At 64.0% G+C, this 15945-nt stretch overlaps 4 protein-coding genes across 5 annotated transcripts; 1 reads left to right on the top strand and 3 right to left on the bottom strand.

The window, feature by feature from the left end:
* Window positions 1–148: 148 nt before the first annotated feature.
* Window positions 149–7970, bottom strand: CHLRE_08g358200v5 (uncharacterized protein). Of its 2 annotated transcripts, XM_043064701.1 has the most exons (15): window positions 7636–7970; window positions 7381–7536; window positions 6919–6993; window positions 6657–6774; window positions 6067–6408; window positions 4205–5749; window positions 3680–3952; window positions 2996–3457; window positions 2721–2831; window positions 2431–2522; window positions 2215–2221; window positions 1937–1989; window positions 1430–1547; window positions 1162–1227; window positions 149–976 (listed from the first exon to the last, which is right to left on the bottom strand). In XM_043064701.1, exons 1-15 carry the CDS (start codon window positions 7773–7775, stop codon window positions 665–667), a joined length of 3870 nt encoding a protein of 1289 aa, XP_042921703.1. In that variant the 5' UTR covers window positions 7776–7970; the 3' UTR covers window positions 149–664. The 2 variants fall into 2 exon arrangements, with proteins under 2 accessions (XP_042921703.1, XP_042921702.1); XM_043064702.1 differs by lacking the exons at window positions 2215–2221; window positions 2431–2522.
* Window positions 7971–9438: 1468 nt separating this feature from the next.
* On the bottom strand, window positions 9439–10270 carry CHLRE_08g358150v5 (uncharacterized protein). Its single transcript, XM_043064700.1, has one exon. It carries the CDS (start codon window positions 10208–10210, stop codon window positions 9593–9595), a length of 618 nt encoding a protein of 205 aa, XP_042921701.1. The 5' UTR covers window positions 10211–10270; the 3' UTR covers window positions 9439–9592.
* Window positions 10271–10500: 230 nt separating this feature from the next.
* CHLRE_08g358126v5 (uncharacterized protein) lies at window positions 10501–11766 on the top strand. Its single transcript, XM_043064699.1, has one exon. It carries the CDS (start codon window positions 10553–10555, stop codon window positions 10760–10762), a length of 210 nt encoding a protein of 69 aa, XP_042921700.1. The 5' UTR covers window positions 10501–10552; the 3' UTR covers window positions 10763–11766.
* Window positions 11767–13188: 1422 nt separating this feature from the next.
* Window positions 13189–15850, bottom strand: CHLRE_08g358100v5 (uncharacterized protein). Its single transcript, XM_043064698.1, has 3 exons — window positions 15704–15850; window positions 15568–15642; window positions 13189–15233 (listed from the first exon to the last, which is right to left on the bottom strand). Exons 2-3 carry the CDS (start codon window positions 15575–15577, stop codon window positions 14776–14778), a joined length of 468 nt encoding a protein of 155 aa, XP_042921699.1. The 5' UTR covers window positions 15578–15642; window positions 15704–15850; the 3' UTR covers window positions 13189–14775.
* Window positions 15851–15945: the final 95 nt, after the last annotated feature.

Raw genomic sequence — 15945 nt, 5'->3', positions numbered from 1 at the left:
TGCGCAATGTCGGCGTGTCGCGCCCGCGGGGGGCTGTTGGCGGAAAGTTACTGAGGAGTTTCCCGCACATGCTATTCCTCCGCCCAGAATGTGTGTAGCAAGACCAGGGTCGAGTAAACGCATGCGGCAGGGCGGGTAGGCGGAAAGGCAAGGGAACTTAGGGAAAGGCCCTCAAGCCTTTGTCCTCCAATACGTTAAGCTCGATGCACTTCCCTAGTTCCCTTCCGTGCATGCCGTGTCCAACGACCGAAGTGGCAAAGATCACAGCTTCATGTCCGAGTTGGCAAGACATGTTGGTCACCAGGATACAAGCGGCCGGCTCACAATGGTCCGTACTGGCCTGAAACGCAGAAAGATGGTGCTCACAATACGGTAATCACCGCGTGCTCCATGCGCCCCTCGCCCGCAGTCCGTGTGCAATCCCTGGTACACACAGTCACATACTTGCCCAACGCTGCCCAGAGCACCCAACGTCCCGGTAGTCCGGTAAGTTACCGCCCTCTCAACAGTTTATTCTTGCTGGGAGTAAGCAGCTGGCCACACATGGCGTATGCAAGGTGCATGCCTAGGCGATGCACAAATACCCCCACAAAACAACCCCACACCCCTCTCTTTTAGAGCGGTGCTTCCAAGCAAAACAACACACCTTGATGCCACACCACATTCACTGCACCACGCACTTGCAGCCCGCCTTGTCTCCGACCTCGTCCTCGCCCGAGTTGCCCTCCCCGGCTGTACCCGCGCTGCCCGGCCGCCCTGAGGGCGCCTTGCCGCCTGGTGGGCCGTCCACTGAGGTGCGGCCGCCCGCCACTCCCCGCGCACTGCCCAGGCGGCCTGAGCGCGCGGTGCTGGCTGGCGTGTTGGTGCTGACTGATGCGTGCCCCGTCTGCCAGTCCCAGGTGTGGATGGCCTCCTGCAGCTGCGCCGCCACCTCGCTCATGTCAGGCCGGACCACCGGGTCGGGGTGCCAGCAGTCCTGCAGGCGCGCGTTTGGAGGAGCCGAGTGGAGCATGAGTACAGGGTCAAGGGTTGCGGGTCAGCGACAGCGTCTGCGAGGCCAGTACCAGCAGCTAACAGTGGTTCCAAAGAGGAGGCCGCTGGACGGAATGTGCGGCATCGCAGTGAACCGCCCTGCACTGCAAGGCGCAGCTGCACACACACCTGTATGAGCTGCCACTGCGCCTCGGGAATGCGTGGGTTGCGTGGCGGCCGGAAGCCCTGACAGACCTGCATCGTTACAACACAAGAGAGCCGTTGCTGTCTGACCACAGTGGTGTGCGTTTACAGCGTACAGGTCGCACACACATTTTGCCTGTCTTTCTGCACCAGACCCTCTGCATGAGCGCCCTGCCCTCCAAACATATGCCGTCACGGAAGGCCCCCGCCCCCCGCCCTCCGCTTCCTGCCCCTCCGCTGCCTGCCGCCGCACCATGGTTGCGTACTGCTGCGGGTTTGTGATTCCCAGCTCCTGTCCGGCCTTGGTGCCGCCAATGTACTTGACCAGCAGCAGCTCGCGGGCCAACAGCTCGTACATCATCACGCCGAAGCTGCGGGGGGCGGTAGCGGAGGGCGGGAGCGGAGGAGGGGCACGTCAGAAGCTGCACAGCCAGAGCATCCGTGTTATAAGATGACTGCTGCCGCCATGTACTCGCCTAGCCGCCGCCACACCCCACGACAGCAGCGTTACACACGGACAGGTCCAGGAGGTGGGGCCCCACGACGGCGAGGCAAGCAAATGCCTCCTTTCATGTTCGAACACCGAGCACTCCGGCGTGCTGTGGGGACCGCTGGTGTGTAGTTGCCTCGCTGTCGCCGTCGCCAGGACCGCCCACGCCGACTAACGGGCCGCAGGTCTCAACCCTGGGAACGGCTGTAGTGAGCGCTAGTGCGCAACCGTCACCCCCAGCCCGCCCCCCCCCCCCCGGAGAGAACTCACCCGAACACGTCCACCTTTTCGTTGTAGGGCTCCGCGCGGAACACCTCAGGGGCCTGTCAGGGGGGTTATATGGGGCGAGGACCAGGCGGCAGCACCGTGGTTGGCCGCGGCGGGGCAGGGACCGGCCCCAGCTGACCTAGCATGGACACAAGTGCAACCATCTGGGGGATGCGTGCGAGGGCAGTGGGATACCGCGGCAGCGCTGCTCATGTGTGTAGGGTTTGGCTCTGCTAGCCAAGTGTGCAGGCTTTCGGGAACGAGGTGACTCCCGGCCTCACCATGTACCTACAAGCAGGGAGCACAGGCGGCAGCACGTCAGCTCCAGTCATGCAGCCTAACCCGCCAATCTGGACGGACCCGCTTACAAGCCATAGCCAACCGGAATAAGGCACTGACACTGAGCGCCCCTGCCCAGCACGCCCCTACATCCCCGCGCTCTGCCTCGCGGCCGCCGTTGCCCCCAGGTGCTCCAGCCTGATCCGCGCCACACTCACATGCAGCTGCACGGCGACAACAAGCGCAGCAGCAGCGCCAGCACCAGCAGCGGGGCCAGCGGAGGGAGAGGCACGGTAGGGGAAGAAGTGGGCTCAGGGAGGTCAGCCAGTGGTTGCTAGGCGTGTTGGAAGCAGCCGCAATCGTTGGGCAGCAACACGGTGACGCGTGTCGTGTATAAAAGTTGGGGCACGCCAGCTTGGCGCCCTGTGTAATGTGTCCACACATCCGCCCCTCTGGCCACCCAGCACATGCCGCCCCCCCCCCCCCCCGCCGGCCCCGCCGTGCCCGCCCGCACGCACCTGCCGGCCTGGCCGGTGAGTGCGAATACCCACTGGAACTGGCTTTCGCGGCTGAACTTCGGCAGTGAGGACTTGTTGAAGGTGCGCAGCAGGGACTCCACCTGTGGAGGGGTTGCAGAGAGATTGTGGGGTTGTGGCGTGGGGTTCTGGCTTGATCCGGGCCCACCGCAGGGGCCGTATCGCAGGGCCTTACAACCTCATTCTCGCCGCCGCATTCCTTCCGTCCCTCCGTCCGCCCGTGCGGCCCCCAGGCGCCCGGCCTCACCCTGCGCATGGCCTTGCCGATGCTGTCCGAGTGCTTGAGCTGGCGCAGGTTGGGGCGGACCATGGAGGAGGCGGTGCGCAGGCCCAGAGAGCCCTGCCGCTTGCTGAGCCGCGTGACGCCGCTGGCGTTGCTGGTGAGCGTCTCGCTGCGCGGCAGGCTGTTGCCGGGCGGCAGGCTGGACAGGGCCGCCATGGTGCCGGGTGTGGCGCGGCTGCCGCGGGACATTGTGGCGGTCAGCATCAGCGTGGGGCCGCCGCCCGTGCCGCCGCTGGTGCCGCCGGTGGCGGGCGTGGTGCGCTGCGAGGTCATGTGCAGCAGGCCCGCTGTGTGGTGGCTGGTGAGTGTGCTGGTGTGTGTGGCTGTGGAGGTGGTGGGTGCCAGCTGCAGGGACTTCTGGCCGTGTACCGGCATGGAGGGGCAGCGAGGAACGGAGCTGACGAGGGAGGGGCCAGAGCCGGCCAGCTGCGGGGCGGGGGAGGGGCCAGACATGCAATGGTGGGTCGGGTCGGGCAAGTGGTGGACACGGGAGCAGGAGGGCGTGGGTTGGCAGTGGGTGCAACAGGCAGCAAAATATCCCGTGGTGCGGGGCGGGGTTGTCGATGCGCGGCCTGGGGCGCTGTTGTGAGGCCCCATCACCAAACAAGTTGCAACGGTCGGCATGCACAGCAAGGATCACGCACGCACCGGCAGAGCTCCTGAGTTGCCGCCGGGCAGCCCGGCGCTTGCAGCCTCCTGGCCCTGACCCTGGCCCTGCAGCAGCGGCTGTGCGTCGTGGCCGGCGCCGTCGCCTGCCGCCCCCGTGTGGTTATCGGGGGCGGGGTGCGGGTGGCCGCCGCCAAACAGGGTGTTGCGAATGCCCGCCAACAGGCCCGGGCCGCCGCCGCCGCTGTGCTGCTTGTGCTGCGGCGTGCCTGCCTCGGGCCCCGGGGCGGTATGAGCCGCGTCGTCCGACGGCTCCTGCGGGCAGTGCGGGGGTGGCCTACAGTAGGTGTGGCAGTGGAGCATCTGGTGCAGCGGGCAGCACCGCATGTCGCAGGAGGCGGATGTGGAGGTCCGGCGGATTCAGGATCGCAGTGGGTCGTCGTGGTGAAGAACCGCGTGTGGGGGCCAAGGCACCTGCACAAGTCGCTCCCCAGCCCGCCTCACGCATGAGGGCCCTACAATCCTACCGCCCCCGTGCCCCCATCCCCCACCCCCCAGGTCCCTCACCTGGATGGTGTACAACGGGTTGCGCACCATGACGCCGCCGCCCCCCGTGCCGCGCCCCCCAGCAGCCCCGTGGCCGCCCCCCGGCACCGCAGCCGACGTGGACACCACCTGAGCCCCCGAGCCGCCATCCGCTCCGCCGCCTCCCGCCCCCGCCGCCGCTGCTGCCGCCGCCGCCACAATGACTGCGGCGGGTGCGGTGCTGGGCCCCGTGCCACTGTTGCCATAGGCGCTGCCACTGGGCGTGTCGTCCGCGCTGAGGCTGCGCTCGCTGATGGGCGGCAGCAGGGGGCCAGGGTGCGGGTGCAGGTGCACGTGCCCCGCCGCCCCTGCCAGCGCCTGCCCGGGCTCGTTTTCCCGCGGGAAGCTGTAGCTCTGGCCCAGCGCCGCGCCGGTCCCAGACACCCCAATGCCCGAGTGTCCGGGTCCGTGCATGAAGGGGGTGGGCAGCTGCTCCGGCAGCGTACTGCCCGCCCCCGCTACTGCTAAAGCTGCTGTCGCGGCCGGCGGGGCCACAGGTGCGGTTGCCGCCGGCCCAGAGCCCAACCCAGGGCCCGTTCCTGACCCGGGCCCTGCAGTCGCCGAGGAGCGCGAGTTGGGCCCGCCCGCATTACCACCCCCACCCCCACCGCCGCCACTTGCGGTCGCTGCAGGTGACGCGGGCGGCGGTGCACCCGCCTGCGCCTGCACCGCCACCTGCCCGGTGGAGGACTCCTTGTCCAGCTTCTCGGCGGAGCTCTGAGTGCCGATGGCACCGCCCACACCCGCACCGCCCGCAGACCCAGCAGGAGCCCCCTCCACCGAGTGCGCCGAGGTGCGCCGGAAGTAGGAGCTAGGGGGTGGCGCCGCGCCGCCCGCACTGCCCTCCCTGCCCGCTTGCCCCCCTGCTCCCGCTCCCGCTGTGTAGGCCGCCGCCGCCTGTGTGAGCGGGCTGCCTGTGTGGCTGCCAGGGCGGCTGCCGGGGCCGCCCAGCCCCTCCACGCTCTTCACGCTGCCGTTGCTGTCGCGGCGTACCGACATGCGCACCCGGATGCTGTTCAGCAGCGTGGCCTTGTGCAGGTTGGCCGCACCGCCCGCGGCGCCGTGGTGGGAGTGCGAGGGCGAGGTCGCCGCCAGCCCGCCCGCCCCCGCCCCCGCGCCCGCATCCGCAGCCGCAGTCACACTGGGCTGGGGCGAGGTGCCACCCGCCAAAACACCCGGGGACCCGGGGGGCCGGTGGCCCGGCCCGTGCGGTGAGTCGCCGCCGCCCACCGTGCCCGCCGCTATCCCCGCCGCCACTGCCGCCGCCGCCGCCGCGTTGAGGCTGGCAGAGGCGCCCAGTCGCTCCACACGAGACTTGGCCCGCTTGCTGCCGTACTCGCGCTTCGTGAACACCAGAGGGGAGGTGGTGAAGCCCATGAAGGGCAGGCCGTCGTCCAGCAGCACCGCCGCACTGCCGCCGCCAGCACTGGGCGGCACACGGGGGCGCAGGCGAGGCGGCGGCGGCGGTGCGGCCTCCACGCCGTCACCATCCGTGGTGGCCGGTGCCGTCTCGTCGTCCGCACCCTCCTGTGTGCGCCATGCCGCAGTGTGTCATGCAGCAGTGGCGCCAGCACACCCGCACGTACGTGGGTAGGCGGGGGCGAGGGTAAGCACCGCTGCTGCGCCGCACGGGCTCGCCCTCGCGCTCCGAACCCACCTCGAACCCACCAGTCCGCCCACTCGACCCCACTCTGCGACTGCTGGCCCCACCACCCATCCGACCACCACGCCACATGCCAAGTCCCCTGCCTGACCCCTAGTGTCCCTCCCACCCCGCTCCCCGCCCCCCCCCCCCGCCGGCCCCCGCCCCCCTGCCCCCGCCCCCTCTTGCCCCCCTGACTGACCAGTGTGGTGGGCAGCGCCTCGCTGTCGGGTGACAGGGCCGTGCTGCGCCGCCGTACCAGCGCACTGCGGTCGCCGCCCACCCGCACCCCCAGCCCCAGGTCCGCCAGCTTGGCCTCCAGCGGGGCGCGCAGGGGGCCCACGCTGCTGCCGCGGCTGCCGGGGGCGCCCGGCACACCGCTGCTGCCGCTCACGCCGCTGCTGCCGTTGCGGCGGAATGTGCGGCTTGGCGGCGGCGGCGGCGTCCAGCCCTCTGGCTGCTGCAGCAGCACATTGTCGGGCTTTATGTCCCGGTGTATGACCGGCATGTCCTGGTTGTGGAACTGCTGCAGCGCAGAGGCCACCTGCAAAAGGTGGGAGGGGGGAGGAAAGGGGTAGGCAGGCTCAGCAGAAGCCGCCGGCACACAGAACGGCTAAGAGCGGTGCATGTACCTTTCCGTGCCCACACACACACACACACACACACCATACACACACACGCACACGCACTCCCCACTCAATGGTAAACGCACAACCCCGTGTCATACCTCACCCCACAGCCCACGCCTCACCATACCTCATCCCCAACCTCCCCAACTCCCACCGCGCTCACCTCCGCCAGCCATCCCAGCGCTTCCCGGACCGTGTAGGTGTCCTTGAGCGTCATGATCTGGCCCATCAGCAGGTCCTTGAGCGTGCCGCCCTCGCAGAACTCCAGCAGCATGCCGTACCTATAGGGCATGCATGGACGATGGATGATGGACAATGGATGATGGGTGATGAGCTAATGAATGGGCTAATGAATGGGCTAATGAAAGCATGAGATACAATGGTCTGCAAGGAGCGTGGATAATCCGTGGACAATGGAGCCGTACGTGTCGTAGTTGAGGCCCATCTCCGGGAAGTCAACACGCCGCATGCGGATTAGCCCGAAGCAGCGCACCACAGCCCTGTGAGGTGTTGGCAAGCGTGGCGGGGGAACGTCAGGAGGTCGGGGGTACGGAGGTGGGAGGCGGGACGGGTAGCCGCCTGCACACGCATATGGCCCGCGCGTGAAGGTCAAAGAGAGGGCTGGCAGAGCTCGCGAAGGCTCCTGGTGCGTCTGCGCGAGGCAGCAAGGTTCGACTGTCGACGCGCGGTCTGGACCCGGCCGTCGCTTTTCCCTCGACCGACTGCCGACCTCCCTGACTACCTTCGGACGCTTTTCCCCGACTGTAACTCCCCCGCCGTTCCTCGGCCCACACCGTCGCCAGCAAATGAGACAAAATAAGCCGCGCCGGTTGTGCGGCGTTGCGAGCGCCCCGAGCTTGGAAGAATCAACCGCTGTGTTGACTTACGGGTGCTCCATATTCACCAACGACGAGCATTCGCGCACAAATAGTCGCACGATAGGCGAAGGCGGAAGCATTCCGCCTCGCGGCGCTAGGACCTTGCAAGCGCAAAGCTTTGGGCCGTCAAGCGTGTCGAGGAAAGCCCTCCACACCACCGCAAACCTGCGCCGCAATGAATTCCGAATTTATCAGGCTAGGTGTAATGCCCGAGTGCAGCTGCAGCGAGGCCAGCCCAGATAATTTGACGAAGTTCCGGCTCACCCGCCCTTGCCGACCACCCGGTCAAGCCGCAGGACAGCTCCGACGTCCTCGTCTGGACACGTGATGAGGTCTTCAGGGTCCTCATCGCAGGGGGCCGCAAAGACGGACTGCTGCGCCCTTGCTGGCAAGGCTTCTGTCATTTTGCCTGCTTGCCCACAGGCCGGGCGCTAGTTCATGTTCATCAGTGAAAGACAATCAGTTCAGCTGAGCTCTCAGACACGCAAAATGCCTCGGGCCAAGTGGGGCCCTGAGTGACGCCAAGTTTCGTTTTCACGTTGTTGACGCAGGTATAATACGTGCTGTGAGCAACAGCTTCTTTGTTCTTGGGCGGTAAGATACGAGAGGTATTTGCTGGTGTCGTCATTTGCAGGGCAAGCTAGGAATCGTACCTTCGTGTGCCGCAAGCCGTTCGCCTCCGACGGTGCCAACTTGCTTCAAGATAAACGCGCCCCTCCTTCCTATGTGGCTATGGCAGGTCAGCAGGAGCTCGCGTTGGGGGACGCTGCGTCAAGGGGGCTGTACGTGGGGCCGTGGCTAACCCAGCCTCACCAGGCCTCACCCGCTCTGACAGGCTCAGCGCCCGCTGCCGTGCCCGCTGCCGAGCCGTCGGCCAAATTATTTCTCTCTCATATTCTCGCTAGTCAGACACTACGACTGTAAAGCTAACCATATGTGCACCTTGGACCACCCCGCTGCTGTGTCAGAATCACAGTCCGACTGTGCTGGACTGTGTGACCACTGCCATACAGCCGTCCCGTGCGGGGGGTCCTGAGTGGCGGCGGGGGCAGGCGGGGGCGCTTCCCCGACGCCAAACAGGTCTTCCCCCGAGTGTCTTCCCTGACTCCCCCATGCTCGCATTCCCTAAGCATGTATACTCGCATTCCCTAAGCATGTATACCAAGAACTTGTTGCTGGCGTGGGAGGGCGGTATGAGCTTGTCTGAGGCCGAATTGGGCAGCTTCTTGTGATCGAGCCACCCGGAGTCAGCCGGAGGGTGGGAGGGATGTCTGCGCAGGCCATCCAGCGCACCGGGGTCGGAGACTCATCCAGCCGTCGTGCGCATCCAGCATAGCCCGGCCACATAAACTGCCTATCTGGGGACGACCCGGCCGGGATATGCAGCAGCACGGGGGGGTGGGGACCCAGCGGGCTGGCACTGTGCAGGGCATGCTGAGGCGGCAACAGCGCGCGGAAGCGGCGTACGTGGCGCTAAGCCAGACTCGGAGCTGCGGGTGATCGACCCAGGGGAGGAACCCCCTGCGCGCACAAAAAATAGATAAACCTTCATCCTGGGACAGCTCCGACTAACCCCCAACTAACTCGTGTACGGCACCCCCACCCCCCTCAGCCGTACAGGAGGTAGCGTGGCAGTCGGCAGCTGCGCGAGTGTGAGCAGGTAGTTGTACGGCGGCCCGGCTCGGAAGCTACCTGACTGTAGTGACGCACACAGGCAGTTTGCGCTAGTCGGCAGGCGCGCGAGTGGGAGCTGGCAGTTGAGCGCGCACGCGTTTGGGAAGCTACGTCTGAGTACGGTGGAGCACGGCGGAAGCTGGCGGTTGGCGCGTCGCGTGAGTGGGAGTGCATAGTTGTGCGCGCGCCATCTGGGAAGCTGCGTGTGTGAGCTGCGTGTAAGCTCAGAGAGACTCATGGGGCTGACCCGGTTTCCATGAGCTGCCTCTGGGCGCACACGGGTTTCACACGGTTGACGGTTGGGCTGCAGCGCGGGTGGGACTCGCTGGAGTGCATGAGAGTCGCTGTAGTCGCTGGTGTGCACGCGCGGGCGGGGCGCAGGGGAACTCGGCGGAAACTCGGCGAAAACTCGAGAGAAACTCGCGAGAAACCCAGCCGAAACTCGGGCGAAATTCCGGCAAAACTCCGGAGTCACACCAGACTGCGACAGCATAAAAAACAACGACAGAATTTGATATACTTTGCGAGATATATAAACAGGGATGCATCATGTTGCTTTCATCGCCTTGCGCAGCGCGCGATAGGCGTCGGCGCTCAGCAGGTCCTCCTGCAGCTGCTTCGCAGGCAGCCATTCTGCTTTAGGAAATCCCTTGAATTTTACTAAAAACTGTAGCTTGCCACCTACGTACTTGCTCACCTCGAAGCGCGATACCTCGAAGTGTGTTTCGCCACGCACCTGCTCGCGCTTGCCCCTGTTGCGCTTACGCCACGCAGGCTTCTTCGCGGGCGCTGGCGCGGCGGGTGGCTCTTGCGCTTCAATTGCACGCGTGGCCTGCTGCTGAGTGGTCGCAAGAGCGCGAGCAATGCGCCGCACTTGGCGCTGCTCCTGCGCGGCCTCTGCCTGTCGCTTCGCCCCACCCGTCACCCTGTCTGTCACCTCACCACGCACCAACTGCATCTCTGACGGGCGGTACAGGCGCCGCTTGCCCTCCACAGCAAAGCGATAGCCCTCCTGCCGCGTCACGGTGTAGATCTGCTGTGAGTATGTGGCCTTCTCCTTGTCAAACAGCCCCTTGCCCTCCAGCAATCGCACGCGGTCACCTGGCTTGAACCCACTCACCACACGCGCGTTCTTAGCACGCTGCCCACTGTGCAGCGCCAGCATGTTGTCCACATCTGCGAGTGCCTCATCAGGGAGGGTGCCTCCTTATTATGCTGAGTGCTGTTGTACACCACAGTTGACTTTGCGGCTTTTTTCCAGCGCTTCAAAGCGCGTCACTTTTGGGCTGAGCCCCCTGAGCGAAGCGATCCAGGGGGGGCGAAGCCCCCCAGGATTGCCCCTGTCCGTGCCTGCCTGCCTGCCTGCCTGCCTGCCTGCCTGCGTTGACAAAAAGTGCCGAACTGGTGCAAACCGCGAGCGCCACGTATTATAAATTGCTATTCCCTATTGTAGAAAAATAGGCGGCAGGGAAAACTCGGCTGGAGCGAGAAGCGACCTCGCGAGTCCATGGACTTCTTGACTTTCGCGAGGGCGTTGGGCCCGGTGGTGGTGGCGGCACGGGCGGCCCTGGGCCCAGCGGCAGTGGCGGCGCGCATGTTCGGAGCAGAGGGGGCGGGCAAAGCCACGTGGAGGAGGACAGCGCGGCGCCGCCTTCAAAGCGGCGCCGGCGCGCAGGTTGAGACCTGCCGGTGTTGTCTGGTTAGCGACCTGTGCTGACGAGGATGGCGTAGCGGGCAGTCGGCTGCAGCGGCAGGGGTGTTTTCCTTGCTGTCTGGTTGGCCTGCTGCCTGCTGCACTAGTGCTTGATAGCTGGGCGCGACTGGGCACATATGGCGGGCGGTGCCTGTACAAACCGACCCCGGCTATGTCCGGGAGATGAGGCTAGTATCGGAACCTTCGGCCTCAGACGGAGGACGTGGCGTGGCGGCACAGCCCACTTTTCCCTTGCAAGGGAGAGCCACCTTCTCTTGTTTCCAGCGCTTCAAAGCGCGTCACGCTTCAGGCTTCCTGCTGCTTTTAGGGTGGTCTGGCATGTGTGACACAGGCTGGTTCAGAGCCCCCCAGCCTTTGGAGGGATTTGAATAGGCTTCTGGCGGGCTCTGCAGGGCTCTGGCGGCGGGCTCTGGCGGGCTCTGCAGGGCTCTGGCGGGCTCTGCAGGGCTCTGGCGGGCTCTGCAGGGCTCTGAAGGGCTCTGAAGGGCTCTGGAGAGCTCTGAAGGGCTGTCAAGGCAAACTACCGGCAGTGCTATTCGCCGGCACGGGTGTGATTCCGTGAGAGTTGGCGTGTCATGACGTACGCAGCAGTAGTTGTGGTTGGAACCGGCGGACAGGAGAAGTGACTTCAGTCGCATCAGCCTGTCGGAAGGGCGCAGATGAGAGGCACGAGTGACACGCCGTACACTGGGAGCAGCTTACAGCGGGCAAAGACGCCCAGAAGCGGCACTGTCCGCTGATACTCCCTATTGGCACAACAGATCTTGTCTCTGTGACTCCGAGCGAGTGGACTGATCACCTGCGAGCTTCGAGGACGCCGGGCGTGTTCAGCGGCAGGCAAGACCCGTGTTGGCCAGCTAGCATATTCATCCGCTTTTGGTACCGCGCAGCAGACCTGCGCGACTACGACGGCAGTCATCATTGTCCCCTGTGCGCATCACGGACATGCTCTAAAACGCGATGGCGCACGGTGTGGTAGTCAGGACGTGGTTGTCGCTTCTAGTGTATGCCCTGTTCTTCACTCGCACTGCGGACCTGGGGTCGGGCTGATCAGCTACTTGCACAGCACTAACAGTGCCTGCCTGCGTCAGCCCGTCAGGCAGATGACGAGCTAGCCCGAAACCGGCAGATGGTCCTGACAGGGCTCTGAGGGGCTCTGGAGGTTGGCAACAGCCCCTTCCCATAAGGGGGCGGGAAGGGGCAAGCCAGCACGACCGCCGCCTTAGCGCCCTGCCGCCGTGCATGTTTGGCCGGCCTGTACCCAGTCGGCCCAACCACACCATGCCCAAAGCCAGGAGGGCAGGAGGGTATCAAAGATTAAATGGTTGGGCAGGACGTTGAATGGTTCGGCAGGCCAGCGGCACCACCGCACAGCCCAACGGCCGCACACCTACCAAAGAGCACAAACCCAGCACAAGCCTGCCGCTCACAGACCGGCATTCGCCACCAGCCCATGTACCCCGCGGCTCTCAGCACAGGCACGGACGCAAAGTGGCGCCACTTCATGGTCGTCACAGGTCAGTGGGCAAGCAAGAGGAAAAGTCCCGATCAGTGACGAAACCCCCCAGCCCACGCTATATCCTGCAAAACAACGCACGGAGTACCCTGCTTGCCGCGAGTCCACCATTTCTGGGAATGTGCTGTGGCCCAAGCAGTGAGGGAGCAGAATGACTGCGTGATGCCGGCATCCATCACCCGTCGCCAGCTGCGGCCAGCGGAGCCGCCAGAGGGGGTGCAGCAAATGGTATGGGATGTAGTGGTGCTGGCCACCCTGTCAGCTGATGCCAGGAGACGGCTAAGGGCAGGAACTAGAGCATGCCAGGAGACGGCTAAGGGCAGGAACTAGAGCATGCCAGGAGACGGCTAAGGGCAGGAACTAGAGCGGCGCAGCAGCAATAAGGATTAAGGAGGCGTCACTAATGCTGTCGAAGAGGGCGCTCCCAGCCTGCTGGAGGTGACGAAGGCAGAGGCCGTCACAGGTTTTGGAGGCGGCTGCATGAATTCGCAGGCCTAGGGTTGCCACGGAAGGGGTGGCAGGAAGTGAGCGCAGGGCACCCTCTGCTAGCGGTGCAGAATGGACGCATCAAGGTGCGCCAGCCTGAAGACTAATGTAGCGGAGCTAGAGGGACGGCGCGCCGCCGCCGCTGTGTGCTTGGGTCATCCCACACAGGGTTGTAAGCGTGGCGGCCACACCCCAGGCATGGGTCTGGTTGTGACCATCCCTTGTTAGCCCCGCTCCTGGGCCCTGACAGCCGGGGGATCCGGCCTGTCCACGGGTACTCGACGGCTGCACACATTCCACATTGCCCGCTATTGCGCACACATGTCAGCACCACATGTGGGCCCTCTTCCGGCACTTTGGCCAGCTCCTCTAGTACCTTGGCGGCCTCCACTTCGACCCACGGCTCGGGGCAGGATTTCTCTCTCGTGGCGTGTGTGTGTTTAAGGTTGATCACAAACTTCACCTCCTCACCGGCCCCCACTACGGCGACCCAGCGGCGCGGTCGAAAGAAGCAATGGGACCACTCAGTCGATGTTCCACTCTGACCCGGTCACCCTGTGACAAACCGATATCAACAGCATCAGCAGTTTATGTTTTCAAAAGCCCCCCGAGAGAGAGCCCCCCGGCGTGGCCACGAATCCTACCCAGTTCGCCCCCTGGCAGCATCCAACGGTCCCTCATCGGCGCCTCACCACACAAGTAGGCGGGAACGGCACCATTCTTGTGTGCTGTTGTGCTTAAACACCGTCAGTTTTTGTTAATAAAATCCAAGAGCAAATGAGGATGTATCAATGAACCTGATAGCGGGTGCGTCTGCGGGCAATCTCCTCAGTTCGACTTCGTGTCAGATGAATCATTGCACGTACGGCGACTGGTGCTTTGTGACACCATGACACCGCTAAACAACCGCTTTCCCAAGGCTCAAGCAAACTAGCACCTCACACCTTCGTTCATGCCCACACTCTTGAAACTCTCACCACCACCGTCTGTAACAGGATCCGTACCACTGCAGCGCAATCCAGCAAATCCCTAGTATGCCGCACCTGCAATATTACCTGACAGTAATGTTTCCAGTTGCGATAATAACAAGGTGTCTGCCTTTTAGGGCAGGAAAAGGGCTGAGCCCTCCCCTCCTGGGGGCAACGGCCACCAGCCACCTGACACGGCGCCTACTAAGCACACGCATCTATGTTGGGGGCCTATGCCATCCCCACAATGCCGGACGTGGCCGGTTGGGTTGGGTGCACAGTGCCCACAGCTAACAAACTAGTCACGTCACCACCGCCAATCAACACGTGCCCCCCTCAGCCACACGCCCTGCTAACGCCGTTCAGGCTCTCAGCCTTGCCCCGCCGCCGCCGCCGGCCATGGTGGCCGCTGCAGCTTGGTCGGCCGCTCAAAACCCATCAGCTTCAGCAGGAGGAGCACACGGATCACGTTGGCGGCGGAGACGTCGCGGTTCTGGAGATGGGGAACAGGGAGGAAGAAGAGAGCGCACATGAGCTGGCCCAACCGTCAACCTGTCTATCTATCCGTCCCCAGTGCCCGGCCACCCCCGCACATGCGCGTTCCTCACCCAGGTCGTCAAGCAGTCATTTGTCCATGGACGCGCGAAGGCACTTCTCGCTGCCGCCTATTTACATGCAATAGGCAATAGCAAATACTAATACGCGGCAGTCGCGGTGTGTGCCAGTATGATACTTTTTGCCGACGCAGCCACGCACGCCGCACCGGGGTGATCTGGGGGCGTCGTCGATAACAAAAATCTACACACCCTGGACACACATACACTCGGCTACGACCACTCCGCATCGCGCTTTTATTTCTGCTGCGGTATACGAAGCCACACTTAATGTACACCACTCCCTAACTCCCTAGGTGCTGGAACATCCACTCCCTGCCCTCTGAGCGTCCAGCCTTTAACACGTAGCCTGTTTCATACATCTAAGACGGAATGCACGGAATACACAGAAGTATGAAGCGTTGCTACACCTACATAGGTACCATATGACTCTCACAGGCCCGTCACGCCAATGAAGTCACCGAAGCAGCGGCAGCGAGCAGGAAGGATCGCGTTCTTGCCCCCGAAGTCATTGCCGTAGAAGGCCGCCAGCACTTTGAACGCCTCGTGCTTGAGCTGCAGGACATCGTTTCGGGTCGCCGGGAAGCAGCCGCCCGGCGGGCGGCTTCCCACCGCCGGGTCGGTGGCCTGCGAGGGCGCCTTCTCCCGCACGAGCGGCTCCAGTGGCTCGGTGGCGCCGGCCCGGCTGTTGCACACTCGCGCGTAGGCGTTGTGGCTGCTAGCTGCCACCTGCGCCTCCAGCCGCTGCACGCTCACGTTGAGCTGCTGCTGGCTCGCCTCCAGCTTCTTAACGCAGTCCGTGGTCTCCTTGAGGGTCCCCATGAGCTCAGCCTTGAAGTCCTTGAACATGCCCTCAAAGCGCGCCATGTCCACGTTACGTCCGTTGGCACCTACACCCGGTGGCCGCGGGCGGTGCGGCGGGGGGGGGGGGGGGAGGCGCATTCAAAGTCAACAGAAGTGGAGTGTTGGCTTCAGGTCAGAACCGGGCGTTCGCGACGCAGTCCACGAATGCGGGCTTCAAGAGGGAACAGTCCGATAAGGGACCGTCGAGTGCAGCTAGGGGACCAACTTGACGCCACCCATTTCTGCTGGGTTGCTGCAAACCCTCCTCAACAATATCTCCCAAGTCAATCCAAGTCATTGCCAACACCGACGCCGACCCGCTTGCAAACCACGCATGTCGTGGTGTGTTAACACCCGTTAAGGCCCTGTCATACATCATACCTGCTGACATCGCCAGCTGCGCGTTTTCCGCGACCTTGACGACCACCTCGCCCGAGACCGCATTCGGGTGAGCAGCTGCGCGATTCAGGGAGCGACATCAGAGGACACGAAATATTCAAAGGGGGTTTCCGCTTGCCTTTGAGCGCGAGTATCTGGTGGTACACAAGGAGGACGTCGGCCTGCAGCTGTCACGCCCACGCTGAAGGCCGACGTCCTCAGCGGGAGTCAAACTTGCCAGCTTTGAGTTGGCCTGCCTACCCTATTTTAACACAGCGGAATATTGTATAATCCTAATTTGACAAAACCAGGCAATAGTGACTCAAGGAGTCGCGTCCTGACCATTGGGGACTGGTTCCGCGTGAGGTCTCATGCAACAAA

This window comes from Chlamydomonas reinhardtii, chromosome 8 (assembly GCF_000002595.2).
Source record: "Chlamydomonas reinhardtii strain CC-503 cw92 mt+ chromosome 8, whole genome shotgun sequence".
Taxonomy (NCBI): domain Eukaryota; kingdom Viridiplantae; phylum Chlorophyta; class Chlorophyceae; order Chlamydomonadales; family Chlamydomonadaceae; genus Chlamydomonas; species Chlamydomonas reinhardtii.
This window is presented reverse-complemented; position numbering and strand designations above follow the sequence as displayed.

What these genes read in the sequence shown, in the direction of transcription:
- CHLRE_08g358126v5 (XM_043064699.1), top strand. Translation starts at nt 10,553, where the DNA reads ATGGACTTCTTGACTTTCGCGAGGGCGTTGGGCCCGGTGGTGGTGGCG.
- CHLRE_08g358200v5 (XM_043064701.1), bottom strand. Translation starts at nt 7,775, where the DNA reads ATGACAGAAGCCTTGCCAGCAAGGGCGCAGCAGTCCGTCTTTGCGGCC. An exon ending in ATGGGCCTCAACTACGACAC is followed by an intron (nt 6,775 to 6,918) that starts GTACGGCTCCAT and finishes CATGCCCTATAG; the next exon opens with GTACGGCATGCTGCTGGAGT. An exon ending in AGGCGCTGCCCACCACACTG is followed by an intron (nt 5,750 to 6,066) that starts GTCAGTCAGGGG and finishes TGGCGCACACAG; the next exon opens with GAGGGTGCGGACGACGAGAC.
- CHLRE_08g358150v5 (XM_043064700.1), bottom strand. Translation starts at nt 10,210, where the DNA reads ATGCTGGCGCTGCACAGTGGGCAGCGTGCTAAGAACGCGCGTGTGGTG.